Raw genomic sequence first — 15,671 nt, 5'->3', positions numbered from 1 at the left:
TAGGTTCCATTTTGACTGCAAATGTTTAACTTTCTTTACATTCTCAACATTAACTTAAAATATAATGTTGAGGTCTGGGAAGGTAGTTCAATTCATAAAGTGATGACGCTTAACCCCCAGAATCTCCGTAAGAAGCTGGGCATGGGGGCACAGGCTTGTAAAAACCAGTGCTGGGAAGGCAAAGGACTAGCGGATCCACAGGCGTTAGCCGATGGCCTCGCCAAGTTGGCCAGCCTTAGCTCCCCATGGGAGACTGTCTCAAAAAGCAAGGTGGATGCTTCCTGAAGAATACTGAAGGTGGTTCTATTCTACACACATGCACGCACACACACACACACACACACATACAACCACATACATACACATGCGCACACACACATAACCACATAACACATGCATGCACACACATGATGTCACGCGCGCGCACACATATGTGTGCGCACACACATGAACATGCATGAACACACACACAAAGTATTGTTCTCAGAAGAAATTCTCATGTTCACCAGATTTCCAAGAGAGCCTGCAACAGTTAAGAAGCCCCGCCTGGACTTTTGTCCTCTGGAACCATTTTGAGATGACATAAACAGCCGTAAAGGGCTCCTTTCATGTTCAAAGACTGTCAGTCAGAGGATGGGGCAGTCATATCTGTGGGAACTGATCAAACTACCTTAGAGGCTGAGTTGTCCTCCACAAATAAAGATCTGGGGAAAGAGCACAAGCAGGTAGAAAGCGTGTCTTCCCAAGTTTGCAGTAAATTAATTAGAATAAAGAATTTGAATGTCATTCTCCAACTTTTATTTTTATTCTCCTTTTAAAAAGATAGAAATTCAACAGTCCAGATTTGTATAAACCGTGGCCCACAGTGAGATAGGGCCAAGCCAGCCTCCAGCTAGACTGTCCCCCACCACAGCAGTTCCAGGTGGCAAGTACTAAGAGGGAGAGAGAGAGGAGTTATTGATGGCTGAACTGGCCGGCTCTGGGGTCACATAGCAGACATACCAGGCAAAAGGCTGACTCCTGCTAACTGGCTCCACAGACAAACCACTGTCGATAGCCTTCACTGTCCCTGAATGAGACACTCCTGTTAAGCAAACTTTAAACACAACAGTCACAGCCGATCTTACCAAAATGTTGAGGCTCACCGGCAAACATGGGTGAAAGTGTCGGGAATCCCATTTTATGAGCTTTATGAGGAGGCTCTTTGTAGCAATTAGAACTCTTCTATTGTGTAGCAGAAATCAGCGCCACCTTCTCAGATGCATCCTTGCGGGGATAATCAGGTAATTTTAATGCTACAGTTTAGCAGTACAGCATTTTCTGGTGTGTGCAGAGCTGTAGCTAGGCATGGTCCAGGGCTGAGAAATAGAAGATACTGCACACAATGCAAATTCTTCACTCACTGTCCAAGAGGGTATATACGACCGTGTCCACACACAGAAGGACTGGGGTGTGCTCAGAGTGCTACACACTTAGCTTACGTTCCGATGGTTCATCTTCCCTTTTCCTCACTGGGCAGTTTTACCAAGATGTGAAGGACTGGTGGCTCTTCGGGTTCTACTTCTGCATGCCCCTGGTGTGCACGGCGGTCTTCTACACCCTCATGACCTGTGAGATGCTCAACAGGAGGAACGGCAGCCTGCGGATTGCCCTCAGTGAACACCTCAAGCAGGTAAACTTCCAAACTTCACCAGAGCTTGGCCGAGGCCGTTTTGAAGTCAGCAAGCCTGTGGGTGCCTGAGGTGCTTATGACAGCAGCACCTGCACATATGGGAGTGGCTCCATAAGTGTAAATGAAACTGAAAATCCTTACCTCCTAGCATTTTTCTTCTCTTGGCTAAAATATGTTGAGATAGGCAAGCAGCGGTGTATTACAGTTGCCTACAGTATCCGGTACAATAATATGTTGTACAGATGTGTAGTCTAGGAGCAACAGGCTAGACCACACAGCCCACTGTGAAAAAGACAATACCATCCAGCAGTGTGTTAGTGCACTCTATGGGGTACTAGCTACACATTTCTCAGAACATATCCATCTTTAAGCCACACATGACCAATGTTGTATGTAACAGATTTACTCTGATTTTCTAAAAATAGAAATGTTATCTCATAGTTGTTTCTGTATATAGCTTTAGGAATTCTTTTTAAGAGTGGGAACCCTGCCTGTGAACCACATGCCCCGAGGGGGCTGGGCTTAAAAGATAGTTGACTGTTGGTTATTTTGCCAAGAGTGTGTTGAGTATGTGAGTACGGAAGCATTGAAATGGGCTTGTGGCCATGTCGGGACAAAAAGATGCACACGGCCACCATTCCCTGTGGGCTTTGTAGTCTAGCTGTAGTATAAAATAGAAATACAAGCAATTAGAAAACATAACGATGAAGTGCAATCCAGGGAGCCATACAATACAAAGCCAGGGCCTGTATGAAATGGAACTATGAAGAAGCTGTCCGTTGGTGAGGGAGGAGTAAGGTAAGTGTTAGTTGGTGGGAAAGCAGAGGACGAAGGCTGCTCAGTTGGAGGCGTTAAGGTCCTGCTTAAACATGGAGTGAGTACCAGGCAAGCAGGAGTAAGAAGATGGACAAGAATTCAAACAACACTCACGGTAGGAAATTTAACTGAGCACAGCAAAAAGAGGTGAAATCTTGGATGCCCAAAATTTCAGAAGTAATTTGAACATGCCGGCAGGAGTTAATATGTCTTTTAGGCAGCAGTCAGAATGGTTATGTGCACCTTGGGGTTTTAGAAGGCAAGTCTTGACTCTTACACTTCCTAGTCACGTGGCCTTGGGCAGATTACCTCCTGTCCCAAAGCTTCTAGTTTCTCATAAGTATGTAGTAATAATTTGTAGATTGCCAAGGGCACATAGAGTCCCTAATAGTGTCCAGTTCCTAGTAGTCACTCAGCAAATAATTAATTTATGTTGATTCATAGAACAAAAGTAGGAGGGCAAGTAAGCTCTTGGTAGCAATGGGAAAGCATGTGGGGACATTCAGTCACACCAAGAGGCAGCGTGAGGTGTTGACGGAGTGCCTACAGCGAGCCTGTGTAGCAAGCACACATGAGCATCATTCAACAAAGGGGCTGATTTCCTCAGCCCTCATCTGCAAACTGGCCATAATAATACATGACTCGGTGCTGCCAGGAGGCCCAGAGAAAGTGAGATGCATCTGTGCCCTTTGTAGGTCCTAATGTGTCACAAATGGTAGCAATTACTTTTGACTGGCAGGAGTGTTTACTTTGAGAAACTTTAGCCTGACTTTGAATTTTATAGTTGCTTCAGGTGCAGAGTTAACCCTTGAAGATCAGGTGTGGTAGTGCACATCTTTAATTCCAGCAGTGGGGTGGCTGAGGAGGGTGGATCTCTATGTGCTCGAGTCCAGCCAAGAATAAATAATGAAACCTTGTCTCAAAAAACAAAACAAAACACTTTTATGGAACCCCCAGTCCTAAAACTTGGAGTGTTTTATGACTTTCTTCTCCAGATGCTTCTCTGAAACCATATCCCAGCTGGGCTTGTGCCTGGGCTGGGGGGGGTGGTGTCAGGGAGAGGGGGGAGATTAGTTCTTTGGGCTAAAGCAGCACTTTGGAAAAACAGAACAGAATCCCTGGGCAGGGCTCAGCCGGATGGATTTATTTCAGGCTTCCTGAACTTAACATTAGAATGTTAGACACCTTGGACTGGGCCAACGTTAGTTTCGAGCCTGTTTCCAGTCAGTTCCATTGGGCACTGATTCACCCCCCTTTACAGACAGGTATGGTTTGATGCTCCTAGCTCCACTTCTAAATATGAGTGGGGGCATGCCTCCCTCAGCGGTGTGAATATAAATGAAGGGCTACAGATAACCCCTGAGCCCTGACTGTTCAGGCCACAAACAGACTCAGAAACTGGTGAGGCCTCAGGTGGAGTCACTTCTACCCATCACGGCCGGCAACCCCTACCCTTATCCCTGTTTGCCACCACGTCATCAAAAGGGAATTTTATAATTAAAAGCAAACTTCAACCCAGGCGTAGTGGCATGTGCCTACAGCCTAACCATAAGAGACACTGACGCAAAGGGGTCTCCTGGGCACAGGAGTTGACGACCAGCCTGGGCAACAAAGCATGACTCAGTTTTCAACAGCAGCTTCAAAACAAGAAATGAGTGGAAGTGGGCTGTTTTTTCTATACACTTGTCCATTTTCTTGGTGTGCTCAGTCTCCTTGGCTGTCATACCATCACTAAAGCATGATGCTGAGTGGTTAACTAACCCCTGAGTAATCGCCCTCTAACCATCGGCATACCTCAAAAACATACATGCCCTCATGCTGAGATTCACAAACACACATGCTCACATGTTTAGACTTACAAACACACATGCTCACATGTTTAGACTTACAAACGCACATGCTCACATGCTTGGGTTCACAAACACACATGCTCACATATTTGGACTTACAAACACACATGCTCACATGTTTAGACTTACAAACACACATGTTCACATGCTTAGGTTCACAAACACACATGCTCACATGCTTAGGTTCACAAATATGCATGCTCACATGCTTGGGTTCACAAACACACATGCTCACATGTTTAGACTTACAAACACACATGCTCACATGCTTGGGTTCACAAACACACATGCTCACATGCTTAGACTTACAAACACACATGCTCACATCCTTAGGTTCACAAACACACATGCTCACGTGCTTAGGTTCACAAATACGCATGCTCACATGCTTAGACTCAACCATGGTGTTGACTGCGGCCAGTTCCTGCCTCCTCCTGGCACAGACTTCTGCCACTGTCCTCAGAGTGTCTTGAAGCTAGCAGCTGCCCAAAGGCATGGTTGATGAGACTCTTCCGTGAGACAGTTGCTCTCTAGGTCTTAAAAAAAAGCAGGCGTCATGTGAGGGCCTCTCTCCAGACTCTTCCATGGTATCTCCTCCCTTCTTGTGTGTCACTAATTGAGCCGTGTGGCAGCACTAAGCTTTCTCCTTGTTTGCACGCACTTGTCCTTAGCGCCGAGAGGTGGCAAAGACCGTCTTCTGCTTGGTTGTCATCTTTGCCCTGTGCTGGTTCCCTCTTCACTTAAGCCGCATTTTGAAGAAAACTGTGTACGATGAGAAAGATAACAACCGATGCGAATTGCTCAGGTATGGTTCCGGGTGCCCAGGTCAGAAACTAGAGTTTCCCCATGTTTCATATTTATAAAATGTTTACATTTCTACTAGCTCTGAGACTTAAACTTGTAAACTTAAAATCAGGTGAGATGGCATATGCCTTTAATCCCAGCACTCAGGAGGCAAAGGCAGGCGTATCCCTGTAAGTCCAAGGCTAGCCTGGTCTACAAAGCCAGTCCAGAACAGCCAAGGCTAACACGGAGAAACCCTGTCTGAAAAAATAAAAATTAAAAAACATTGTAAATTTACTTATATGTTTTTATCTGATACAGCTTATAACTGATTACAAAATCTGTGTGAGTCCTGTCTTTAATCTTGACACTTCCTTCCTGTAACACAAGGTTTTCTGCTAACCAAGGCATTGATCCTGCAGGGCTCCTTATCAGTTTCTCACTGCTACCCATAAGACGTTGCTTTGGGGCAGGAGAAATGCTGATCTGTGGGTAAAGGCCATACATTAGATTTTAAAGCAGTGTGGTTTCTTTTATAATTAATTTATTTATTCACTTTCCATCCCTATCATAGCCGCCTCCCTCCCCTCCTCCTGGTAACACCCTCTCTCGCTCTTCCCCCTGGCCCCTCCCCTATTCCTCAGAAAAGGACAGCCCCCCTCCCCCCCACACACACCCCCATGGCCTGGTGAGGCACCCCTGACAGAGGGAAGTGATCAAAAAGCAGGCAACAGAGTCCATGTCAGAAACAGCCCCACCTCCCCTTACTAAAGGAGCCACATGAAGCCTAAGCTACCCACCTGCTACATCTGCGCAGGGGCCTCCGGCCAATCACGCATGGCCATTCATGGTAAGGCAACGTGTTTTAATGACATCATTTTCCTTTGCTTCAGCTTCTTGCTGCTCATGGATTACATCGGCATTAACTTGGCAACCATGAATTCTTGCATAAACCCAATAGCCCTGTATTTTGTGAGCAAGAAATTCAAAAATTGTTTCCAGGTAAGTCTGGTTTTGTGCTCTCTCTCTCTCTCTCTCTCTCTCTCTCTCTCTCTCTCTCTCTCTCTCTCTCTCTCTCTCTCTCTCGGTCTCCCTTCCTACCCCCACCCCACCCCACAGCCAGATCAGTGTACTCCATACCCAAAAGGCCAATTCCAGTTTTACCTCGGCATTCAAGAAGTGAAAAATCACTTTCTGTTACCTAGAAAGAAGGTCAGACTGTCAACAGAGCAGAAGAGCAGTATGTATTCAGATGGCCCTTTCAGAGGTTAAAACTAAAAGGTCTGACTTACCTGCATGCCAGTTTAGTGCCTCTCTCCAAAAGGAATGCCCAAATATAAGCGCCAAGCGTTTTGTAACTAATGAAAGCCAATAAACACCTTTCACCGTCTTAGGCTTTCAGCAGTCTTAGCCAGACATCAGCTCTGCAGCCAGCCCAGAGAGCGCTTACTGACATCAATTAAATGGTGCACTTAATAACAGCCTTTTCAGAGTTGGAGAGGTGGCCCAGCAAGTAAAGACATTTGCTGCTCTTGCGGAAGAGGACTCAGGGTCCATTTTCAGCATTCACATGGTGGCTTAGAAATATCTGTAACTACAGTACCAGAGGATTCAATGCCCTCTTCTGGCCTCCTTGGACACCAGGCACACATGTGGTGCACATGCTCTGGACATCTGTACGACTCTGTTTTCACTTGCAGTCAGCTCTCATTATTTCAAAACTCCTTCCATAAAAGCCAACATCTTTAGGAGCTCCCGTGTCCTGTTGATGTGTCACTTTCTAGTTCTGGAACGACTTTAGCATAGCCCTAGTGTTTACTGAGTTGTGTTATCTTGGGTCAAGATAACTTTAGCTCACAGTACATTTTATGCCGAACAGAGTACAGTAGTACAGGCTCTGGAAACAGGCAACCTTGGCTGACAGCACAGCTCAGCATTTGTTAATGGTCTCAAGTGTATGTGATCAGTGCCCCCTGGAGCTCCCTCAGTTACCTCACCTGTAAAAATAGATGGGCCAAGTAACTGTTCCAGTAAATAGAATTCAGTGTGGGTAGACAGACAGACAGATGATAGATGGATGGATGGATGGATGGATGGATGGATAGATAGATAGATAGATAGATAGATAGATAGATAGATAGGTGTGGGCTATTGCTTAAGATTGAAAAGGAAAACGTAGTAACTGCCCTCACAGAAACCGTGATTTAAACAGAGACCCAGAAGATGGTACAAAGTGGTGAGAGTTGACTGTGGCGTGTCAGCTGCTATGGCTTTGAGATCTTCTTGGAAAGGTTCCAAATCACAAAGCGCTGAGGCTAAAATGGGTTAGCTCACACACAGGTCCTAACTAGTGTTTTTCATGTGCTGCACTTGATATCACTTGCTGATTATTTTATATATTAATTAGAAGACAAGGGAAAATTCCTGTTAAAACCCCTCAGAAATTAAACACATACCCAGGGAATAGCCAAAGACTCTGGCTTCTAATTGACATTCTGCTTTTCTTTCTTTCTTTCTTTCTTTCTTTCTTTCTTTCTTTCTTTTTTTTTTTTAACTTTTATTGAATGTCTATGATTTACACATCATGCACCAAAATCCCTCTCCTCCCCCCAGTAAAATAAAACAAACTGACAAACAAAAAATCTTGTTACAGAAGCTGTAGTGTATCACACAGTATAGCCTTTTGTCCACACATGTTTACTTTTAAATGTTCATTGCCACGAGTCGTGGGTCCAGTTTGAGGCCTACACTATTGTTACCGGATCCTCACTGGGCCTGCTGTTGGATAACCCGTTGTTGCTGTGTGTCAAGGAGATTCTTAATCTTTGAATCTGCAGGTCCGGCCCCTTCATGTGTTCCAGCAGGTCATACATGGGATAGATGTTGGGGTGAGATCGACTCAGAGCCCTGGATCAGGGACCGCCCCCTTGTCCTCAGGGCAGGTCCTGCTCTCCCGCTCCCGTGCCATCAGGACAGGGCTGGCTCACCCATTCCCACGTCCTCAGGGCAAGGCCAGCTGTTATCATGGCAGGGCCAGCTCTCCTGTTCCTGTGTCCTCAGGGCAGGGCCAGCTCACCCGCTCCCAGAAATTCTGTTTTTCTTATCCTCAAACCCCACTATGGTCCTTCATAAAGAGTTGTCACCAGCACCCACAGCTGGGCTGTAGTGAGGGTTCTCTGAGGTACCGACAGAAACTAAGCACCACCTAAGCAGTACACCCTGATGAGAAGCAGGTCCCCCAGGCCCTTTCCCAGCTATATCTGCCTCCTGCACTGGAAGAGCACTGTCTCTCACCAGCACTGCCTTCCCTTCTCTTAAACATAAAGAACACAACTAAACTAAAAAACAAGAGATCTTTGCTCCTAATCTCTGCCTGGCTTTGACAAGCTCCATCTGTCCTCAGTTGGCCACGGGCACCCCTCACTGGTGGGCCCCATGCTTTCATGTGTGAGTAAATGTGACTCAGTGATTTTCACTCTCTGTTTCCCACCCTTAGTCATGCCTCTGTTGCTGTTGTCACCAATCCAAAAGCCTCATGACCTCGGTCCCCATGAATGGGACGAGTATCCAGTGGAAGAACCCTGACCAGAACAACCACACCACAGAGAGGAGCAGCCACAAGGACAGCCTGAACTAACCCCTCTGCAGAAACACCAGTGTGTCTTCAAGTTTTCCTGGGGGACACGGTCATACAGCAGCTGGGCCTTCCAAAGCCTCCCAAATTCTCTTCCCGGCTCCCTGTCTAAGTCCAGCCTCAGAGAAGAAAAGCCTTCCACTCCCCCAGCCCCAACAGCATATGAGGGACCGGCGTCCAGCCACAGCCAATGGGTCTTGCCTGAGCACTGTATATGATTTGCGTACTGTGCGTGTCATATCCAGCACTTGAAAATTATGAGAGCTGAGGGAGAAAGGAGATCGGTTGAGGAAACCATGTGATATTGGGAATCTTTGCAAGTTCGTGACCAGCTTTCATGCAGTTCTATGGATCAGCCAGTGAGAACTGCTCACCACAAGACTCTAGCACAGCAATTCTCGGCTTCCTACTCCGGCAGCCCAGTTCCTCATGTTGTGGTGACAACTGTAGATTTTTTTCTTTTTCTTTTTTTTTTTTTTTCTACTTCATAACTGTAATTTTCCTACTGTTGTATGTTGTTATGCTTATCAGATATTCTGATGGTCTTAGTCTGACTCCATGAAAGGATTGTTTGCCTCCCAGAGGGATTGAGACCCACAGATTGAGAACCCCTGCCCTAGCGATTATGTTGGGTTTGGTGGTGCATGTGTGCCTGTTGGCTTAGAATTGAAGGGGTGAGGCGAGGATGGTGAGGAGTTCCAGGTTAGCCTCATCTACACTGTTCAGAAAAGGTTCTGTCTCAAAACACAACAGACAAAACATGTTTAAAGGTTATGACAAGATTCATTTTCTTAGCCAAATACATTGTGAGGTTAAAGTACATTTTCGAAATGTCAGTGTTAGAATTTTATAACTGTATGGTACCTTAGAAATGATCATTTCGTCTTATTTGCATATACTTTGAGAAAGAGGAGAAAAGCATCAGATGAGCAATTAGATCATCTTTCTGTGTCACTCGCTTTAATTGTAAAATATGAACTCTGAAGCTGCCACAAGCATAGCCACAGAGTGGTAACGCCAGAGCAGCTTAGTAGCTGCTAACCAAAGAACTTTTAAGAACCTGTATTTTCTCTCTCTTTTTTTTTTCTTTCCTTCCACTTTGTTGTTGTTGTTGTTATTGTTATTGTTGTTCTGTTTTGTTTCAAGACAAGGATTCTCTGTGTAGCCCTGACCATCCTGAAACTTGCTTTGCAGACCAGGCTGGCCTCAAACTCACAAAGATCCACTTGCTCCTGCCTCCCAATGCTGGACTTAAGGGCTTGTGCCATGACATCTGGCTTGAGCATATTTTTATGTTAAATTAATAATAATATTTGGGAGCTGGGTAAGACGGCACTTGCCACGTGCTTCCTACTCTTACCATCTGGGAGACTAAGGCAGGGGGCTTATGAGTGGAAGACTGCCTGCACTAAGTAGAGGGACTCTGCCTCTGAATAATAATTAATAATAATGCTCAGGTCAGGTGGTTCTATTTTCATAAGCCCAATCTTTTTTTTAGTGTGTTTTTTAATGTGAACCTGTGTCCTAAAGCTTAAATGTGCCACTGAAGTATGCCTGAGACTTCCAGAGCTGGGCCTAACGCATACGTAGGACGAACAAGCTTTTGAGGGCCTAGAAATTTTCTTGAAGTTCTATAATACCAGCTCGTATACAATGCATATGCCCTTTATGCTCTCAGTTTCTCCTGCAACGGTGACTGGCTACAGGGCTTCCTGCTCATTCCTTTTTCCAGTTAGGAAACAATTTCGGAGTGGACAGAGGAGCTGGCTGTGTGGAGTGGGACGTAGTTACACCTGCATGGACCTTTAACTCTTAGCTCCCCTCCGATTCCGATACGAACTTAAGTTTTCATCCGATCTCCAACTCCCAAGTGGTCATCATTTCAAAAGGCCCACAGTAATGCTACTGGGCATTTCCCCAGGTGTTTACAGACTGTGAGAATGGCAGATACCTTTTATTTTGTGTGTACATAAACATATAAATAATTGTAAATTCGTTTAAGCAAATTTTCTGTGATTGTCTTTATGGAATGTAATCGTGTGTGTGTGTGTGTGTGTGTGTGTGTGTGTGTGTGTGTGTGTGTGTGTTGCGGTATGTATGGCTTTAATATAATCTTAGAACGCCCTGTGTTTGTGCCAAAGCACATATTGGGAGTGGTTTTTTAGTCAGTTTTTACATATAAGAATCTCAAGTGTTCCTTATTTGTGACCTACTCACAATTACAAGTTCTCGGAGGCACCATGCAAGGGAGCAAGTCATAGGCTACAGTAGGGATTTGTTGGATTTTGACAAAACAATATTCGAGGTCATAGCATTCCAGCATTGCCCCTGCTGGAACAAAGAACTTTGTACTTAGAAGTATTATACTTTCCTCTTTATTTCCTTGGGTGATTTTTGTTCTTATTTTTATGTATATGTGGGGTTTTTGTTTGTTTGTTTGTTTGTTGTTTTTTGATTTTGTGTTTGTTTGTTTTGTTTTTTGTTTTGTTTTGTTTTTTTACTGTTTGCACTGGGGATTAAGCCCAGAACCTTGTATATGCTAAGCAAGTGTTCCACCACTGATCTACATCCCTAGCCCAGTGTTATTTTGTTTTAATCCCCAACTGTGGTGCAACTGACAAGCTGCCTGGAGTTTCTGTCACACGCCATCAGATAGATTGTTGGAGAAAACCTAGCTATGTTCATTTTGCGTCATATTGTATTACAGTTAAAAATAAAGTGCATCAGGTTCCAGTTGCTTGAGGGCTGAGAAATACTGTCCCTTTGTGCACTAGTGGTCAAGTCCCACTGCACCACTGGGTGACACACACCTAGAGGTGCCTGGAGTAAGACATAAATGCATACAGTTTTCTTTATTAGATCATTGTCTTTTTAAAGATGTTTCATTTTTTTACATATAAAATATATTTGTTACATTCAGAACATTATAGATCTGAATACAGTCTTCAGTGTGCATTTTGTTTATGGACTGCTAACTATGGTTCACTCACACAAACGGTTTCCATTTCTACCTTCACCACATTTCCAACAAATAGTTTTGTAGAAATGAGCCAGAAGCTAAGGGCCTGAGCTGGCAGTGGCCCATTCAACCAAAAATAAAACCTTACAAAAGCTCTGCAAGTCTCTCTTTTGTTTGTTTGCTTGCTTGCTTTGTTTTTCAAGACAGAGTTTCTCTGTGTAGCCCTGGCTGTCCTAGAACTCACCCTGTAGACCAGGCTGGCCTTGAACTCACAGATCCACCTGCCTCTGCCTGACAAGTACTGAAATTAAAGGCATGTACCACCCCTGCCTATCATGTCTTTTCATTCTAAATAGATCTTTGTCAGGAATGTCTGCTATATAATGCCTTGCAAATTTCTCCTTAGTAACTGCCAGGCAAGCAATTTTACTTTCAAAAAAATACTCCGTACTAATAATAGTCTAGCCTCCATCACCTTGCTTTGTTGCACTAAACAATTAGCTCTCTCAGGCTTTATCTCTCTGGCAAAATGTTGTTGCTAGATATTAGATACACAGCAGTGAACAAAACAGACAAAGTCCCAGCTGGTTTGGAACTTGCGTTCTAGGGGAATTCTAAGCCAGTCAACAATATGCTATGTGGCTACATTGAGTAAGTCACGCATCCATAGCCGCTGCTTATTTGGCAGCTCCAAGTAGATGACTAATAGCCTACAGTATATGCAAAATGGAGCTGAAATCTCCCAACCTGTGCTGCATTAATATTCATCTATTCAGTTAACTACAGCTCCATCTTTTAGCTATTCAAGAAAAGAACTTGGAAGTCATATCTCATTCTTTTCCATTACATTTTACACCAACATGTCCGTAATTCAAGGATTATGCCTAAGACCGAAGCACTTTTCTGCCCACCTCTAACTCCTATCTGTGTGTTATCACCTCTGGTCAATGTAATTGTAGTAGGTTCTTACCCTGTCTCCTCGTTTCCTGTCTTGCACACAACCACACTCATGGGAGACTGTATCCCACCCACACTGTAGTTGGGTAAAGCCAGGCTAGCCAGTATCCTTGCGGGGCAGGGGTCCCAAGAAAGCTCTAGGTAAGAAAGAGCACCATCCCGCTGCGCCAAGGATGAAAGCTGAGAGCTTGCTTGCAAGCTGGCACACATGGTTTGGTGTATGGTGAGGAAAATGACACAAATCAGGGCACAAAGATGGGGAAGAGTGTTTGGCCTCCCAGTTCTGGGTTTTCTTAATGCTTCCCAGGCCTTGTGGAAACAAATCAGCTCATTTACCTTTCGGCCTGTTCTGGTTAGCATCAGTTTCCCATCACTTAGAAGAAACAAGTTATAAGGCCAGCTCACCTACGTTGTCTTTCTGCGTCATTGGGTTTGCTTGTTGCTTATTTGTTTTAGAGCTGTTCAGAGGGTACAAACAAAGTAAACCAAAACTGTATTGTTTCCTCACGCCCTTTTCTCCCCTCTCACAGTCGGCCCCGTTGTTTACATTTGGCGTCTGTGCGGTGCACTTGGTGCAGGGAGGGCCAGCTCTCATGTGGTTGTATTCCTAATGTCCGTGTTTGCACATCCTGTGGGTTTTCTCAGGTGTGTGATGCCACAATCCTCCAATACAGCTTCATTTAGAAGAGTTGCTTGGCCTGAGAGCCCTTCTATCACATCACTCTTCTCTGTCTTTCTCCCTCCCTCCCACTCCACCTCTACTCCTCAGACCCCTTGGGTTTATCTTTTCACTCAGTACAAAATGTGCTGGCTAGTTTTATGTCAGCTTCCCCAAGCTAGAGTCCTTTGACAGGAGGGGGCTTGAATTGAGAAAACATTTCCATAAGATCAGGCTGTAGGCAATAAAACAGGGATGGACTGGAGAGGGTCCAAATGATTGTGGGTGGTGCCAATCCTTTGGCTGGTGGTCCCAAGTCCCATAAGAAAACAGTCTGAGCAAGCCATGGAGAGCAAGCCAGTAAGCAGCACCCCTCCATGGCCTCTGCGTCAGCTGCTGCCCCCAATTCCTGTCCTGATTGCTGTCAATGATGAACTGTGACATGGAAGTGTAAGCCAAATAAGCCATTTTCTCTGCAAGTTGCTTTTGGTCCGCGTGCTTCCTGGTAACAACAGTAACTAAGACAGTGGACACCCACCATGGTACATGGTATTAACTGCTGGAAACATGACATGCGATGTATAAATAAATTTTTTTAAATGCAATGGAATACTTAGTGGTGACTCAGCAGACTGGAACTAAGAGCTCAGGGGTCAGGATTCGTTCGGTGTCAGTTGGTCAACAGCAAACACACTGTTCAGCTCTTCCTGCATCTGTCCATCCATGTTTTAGTCTGTGGAAATAAAATAGAAGGTGAGCATCTTAACAAGACGTGGCAGTGCTTCCTCTATGCTGTATTTTTGTAAGTCAGTGCATAATACTTTCCATGCGAAAACTAAACCTACCCAGGGACTGGAGGTCTTGCTCAGAGGTAGCGCATTTACCTATCGTAAAAGCCAGAGTTTCCATCCCCAGCACTGCAAATACAAAAAATAAATAAATGAATATGTAAATAAATAAATAAATAAAATCAATCTAACAAATCTTAAGTACTAACATAATTAACTATTGGACAGGAGTCCAAACAGCCAAGATAATGACCATGCATAGAAGATGAATCCGTTAGCTTAGTTGTTCTCACACTGTTGCCAGCCTCTGGTACAGTGGCCACACACAGAGATGATGCACTGGGCCTGGAGAAGGGAATGCCCTATGAGACTCCTGGCCTTTCCAGGCTGGTGCTTCTGAGCTCCTGTGTTTGTAATATGCTGTGCCACCTCTGTTGGCTTTACCCCATGCTTAAACAGGTGGAGTTACACCAGAAAGCACCTAGCACCCCTGCTAACTGGCTCTAAACAGTTAGTGAGCTCTTCTTATTTTAAAACTCCCTGGTTGGATTTTAAATAAGCCTCCGTTGGGAAGTACTTCTGTCACACTTTTTCTCTGAGTAGTAACAAAGATGACCCATTGCCTACATTGGTCAGGACTGGTGCTCTGTGGCTTTTTATTTCTGTAATAAAACTAAGAAAAGCCTCAACCCCGAGAATCAGAAATTTATAAAGGACTGACACTGTTTGCCTTCCTAAGGCTGGTCTTCCTAAGGAAGCAGGCTAGCAGGCTGTCTTCTGTCTCTGCTCCGTTCTTAAGCTTTGGCATCAGAATGATTCGGTAGAATCCATCAAATGTGTCTGTGCCTGGGAGGAATTAAATCAAGAGCAGCAACGCCAGCTCTAAATAGAATTGGAGAAGTCATGGAACCTCCCTGGAGCAGTGGAGAGAATTCCAAAGATTCTTCCTTTTTAGTTCTAAACTACCGTCCCCTTATCCGCTCCGCGATCAATGCTTGCTTCAGTGTGAGTCTGGGATGGTAGATATGACTGAGTGTTTGGTGTTGTGCCATAGATGTGTCCCAGATGGGAGTCATGACCTTCCCCAGACTCTGCACTGTTGCCCCATTGTCAGCCAAGTCGCCTCCCACCCCACTACCCCCACCCCTACCCCTAACCCCCCTCACCTCACCACCCCACACTACCCACCCCACCTCCCCTCTTCTCACCCACCCCACCCCCACCACCCTACCACCCCAGGACACATCCCTGACTCACTCCACTTACACATTTTTTCCAGAATACAACCACTTCTCCATCAGCTGTAGCACTCTGCTTGTCTTTAAGCTTAATTACTAAGTCTTAAGATGGAAAATCTACCAACCTGAGCCAGTGTGTGTGTGTGTGTGTGTGTGTGTGTGTGTGTGTGTGTGCGCGCGCGCGCGCGCGCACAGGAGAAGACTTGGGTGTATTTAATAGATTGGAAATCAACAAGAGGAGAACCAGGCTTGTTAGCAGTTGGGAGACAGGAAGTGCAGGCCACCATGCCTGGGCACCCTCCTCATTTCTGAGACA

The 15,671-nt window shown here is 45.1% G+C and overlaps 1 protein-coding gene and 1 long non-coding RNA gene across 2 annotated transcripts in view; both read left to right on the top strand.

Moving 5' to 3' along the window:
- The window catches only part of Ednra (endothelin receptor type A), a 56,902-nt gene extending 47,727 nt beyond the window's left edge, over window positions 1-9,175 (top strand). The window contains exons 4-7 of the mRNA XM_051168684.1: window positions 1,520-1,672; window positions 5,010-5,143; window positions 6,015-6,123; window positions 8,618-9,175. Of these exons, the coding sequence (XP_051024641.1) occupies window positions 1,520-1,672; window positions 5,010-5,143; window positions 6,015-6,123; window positions 8,618-8,758 (537 nt within the window). The 3' untranslated portion in view covers window positions 8,759-9,175. The remainder of the gene's footprint in view (window positions 1-1,519; window positions 1,673-5,009; window positions 5,144-6,014; window positions 6,124-8,617) is intronic.
- Window positions 4,497-5,003, top strand: LOC127209120 (uncharacterized). The gene is made up of 3 exons (XR_007833185.1): window positions 4,497-4,521; window positions 4,582-4,611; window positions 4,672-5,003. It is a non-coding gene; the product is annotated as an uncharacterized LOC127209120 (long non-coding RNA).
- Window positions 9,176-15,671: the final 6,496 nt, after the last annotated feature.

Source organism: Acomys russatus, chromosome 26, assembly GCF_903995435.1.
Source record: "Acomys russatus chromosome 26, mAcoRus1.1, whole genome shotgun sequence".
NCBI classification, from domain to species: Eukaryota; Metazoa; Chordata; class Mammalia; order Rodentia; family Muridae; genus Acomys; species Acomys russatus.
The sequence above is the reverse complement of the archived record's forward strand: the minus strand, read 5'-3'. Positions and strand labels throughout refer to the sequence as shown.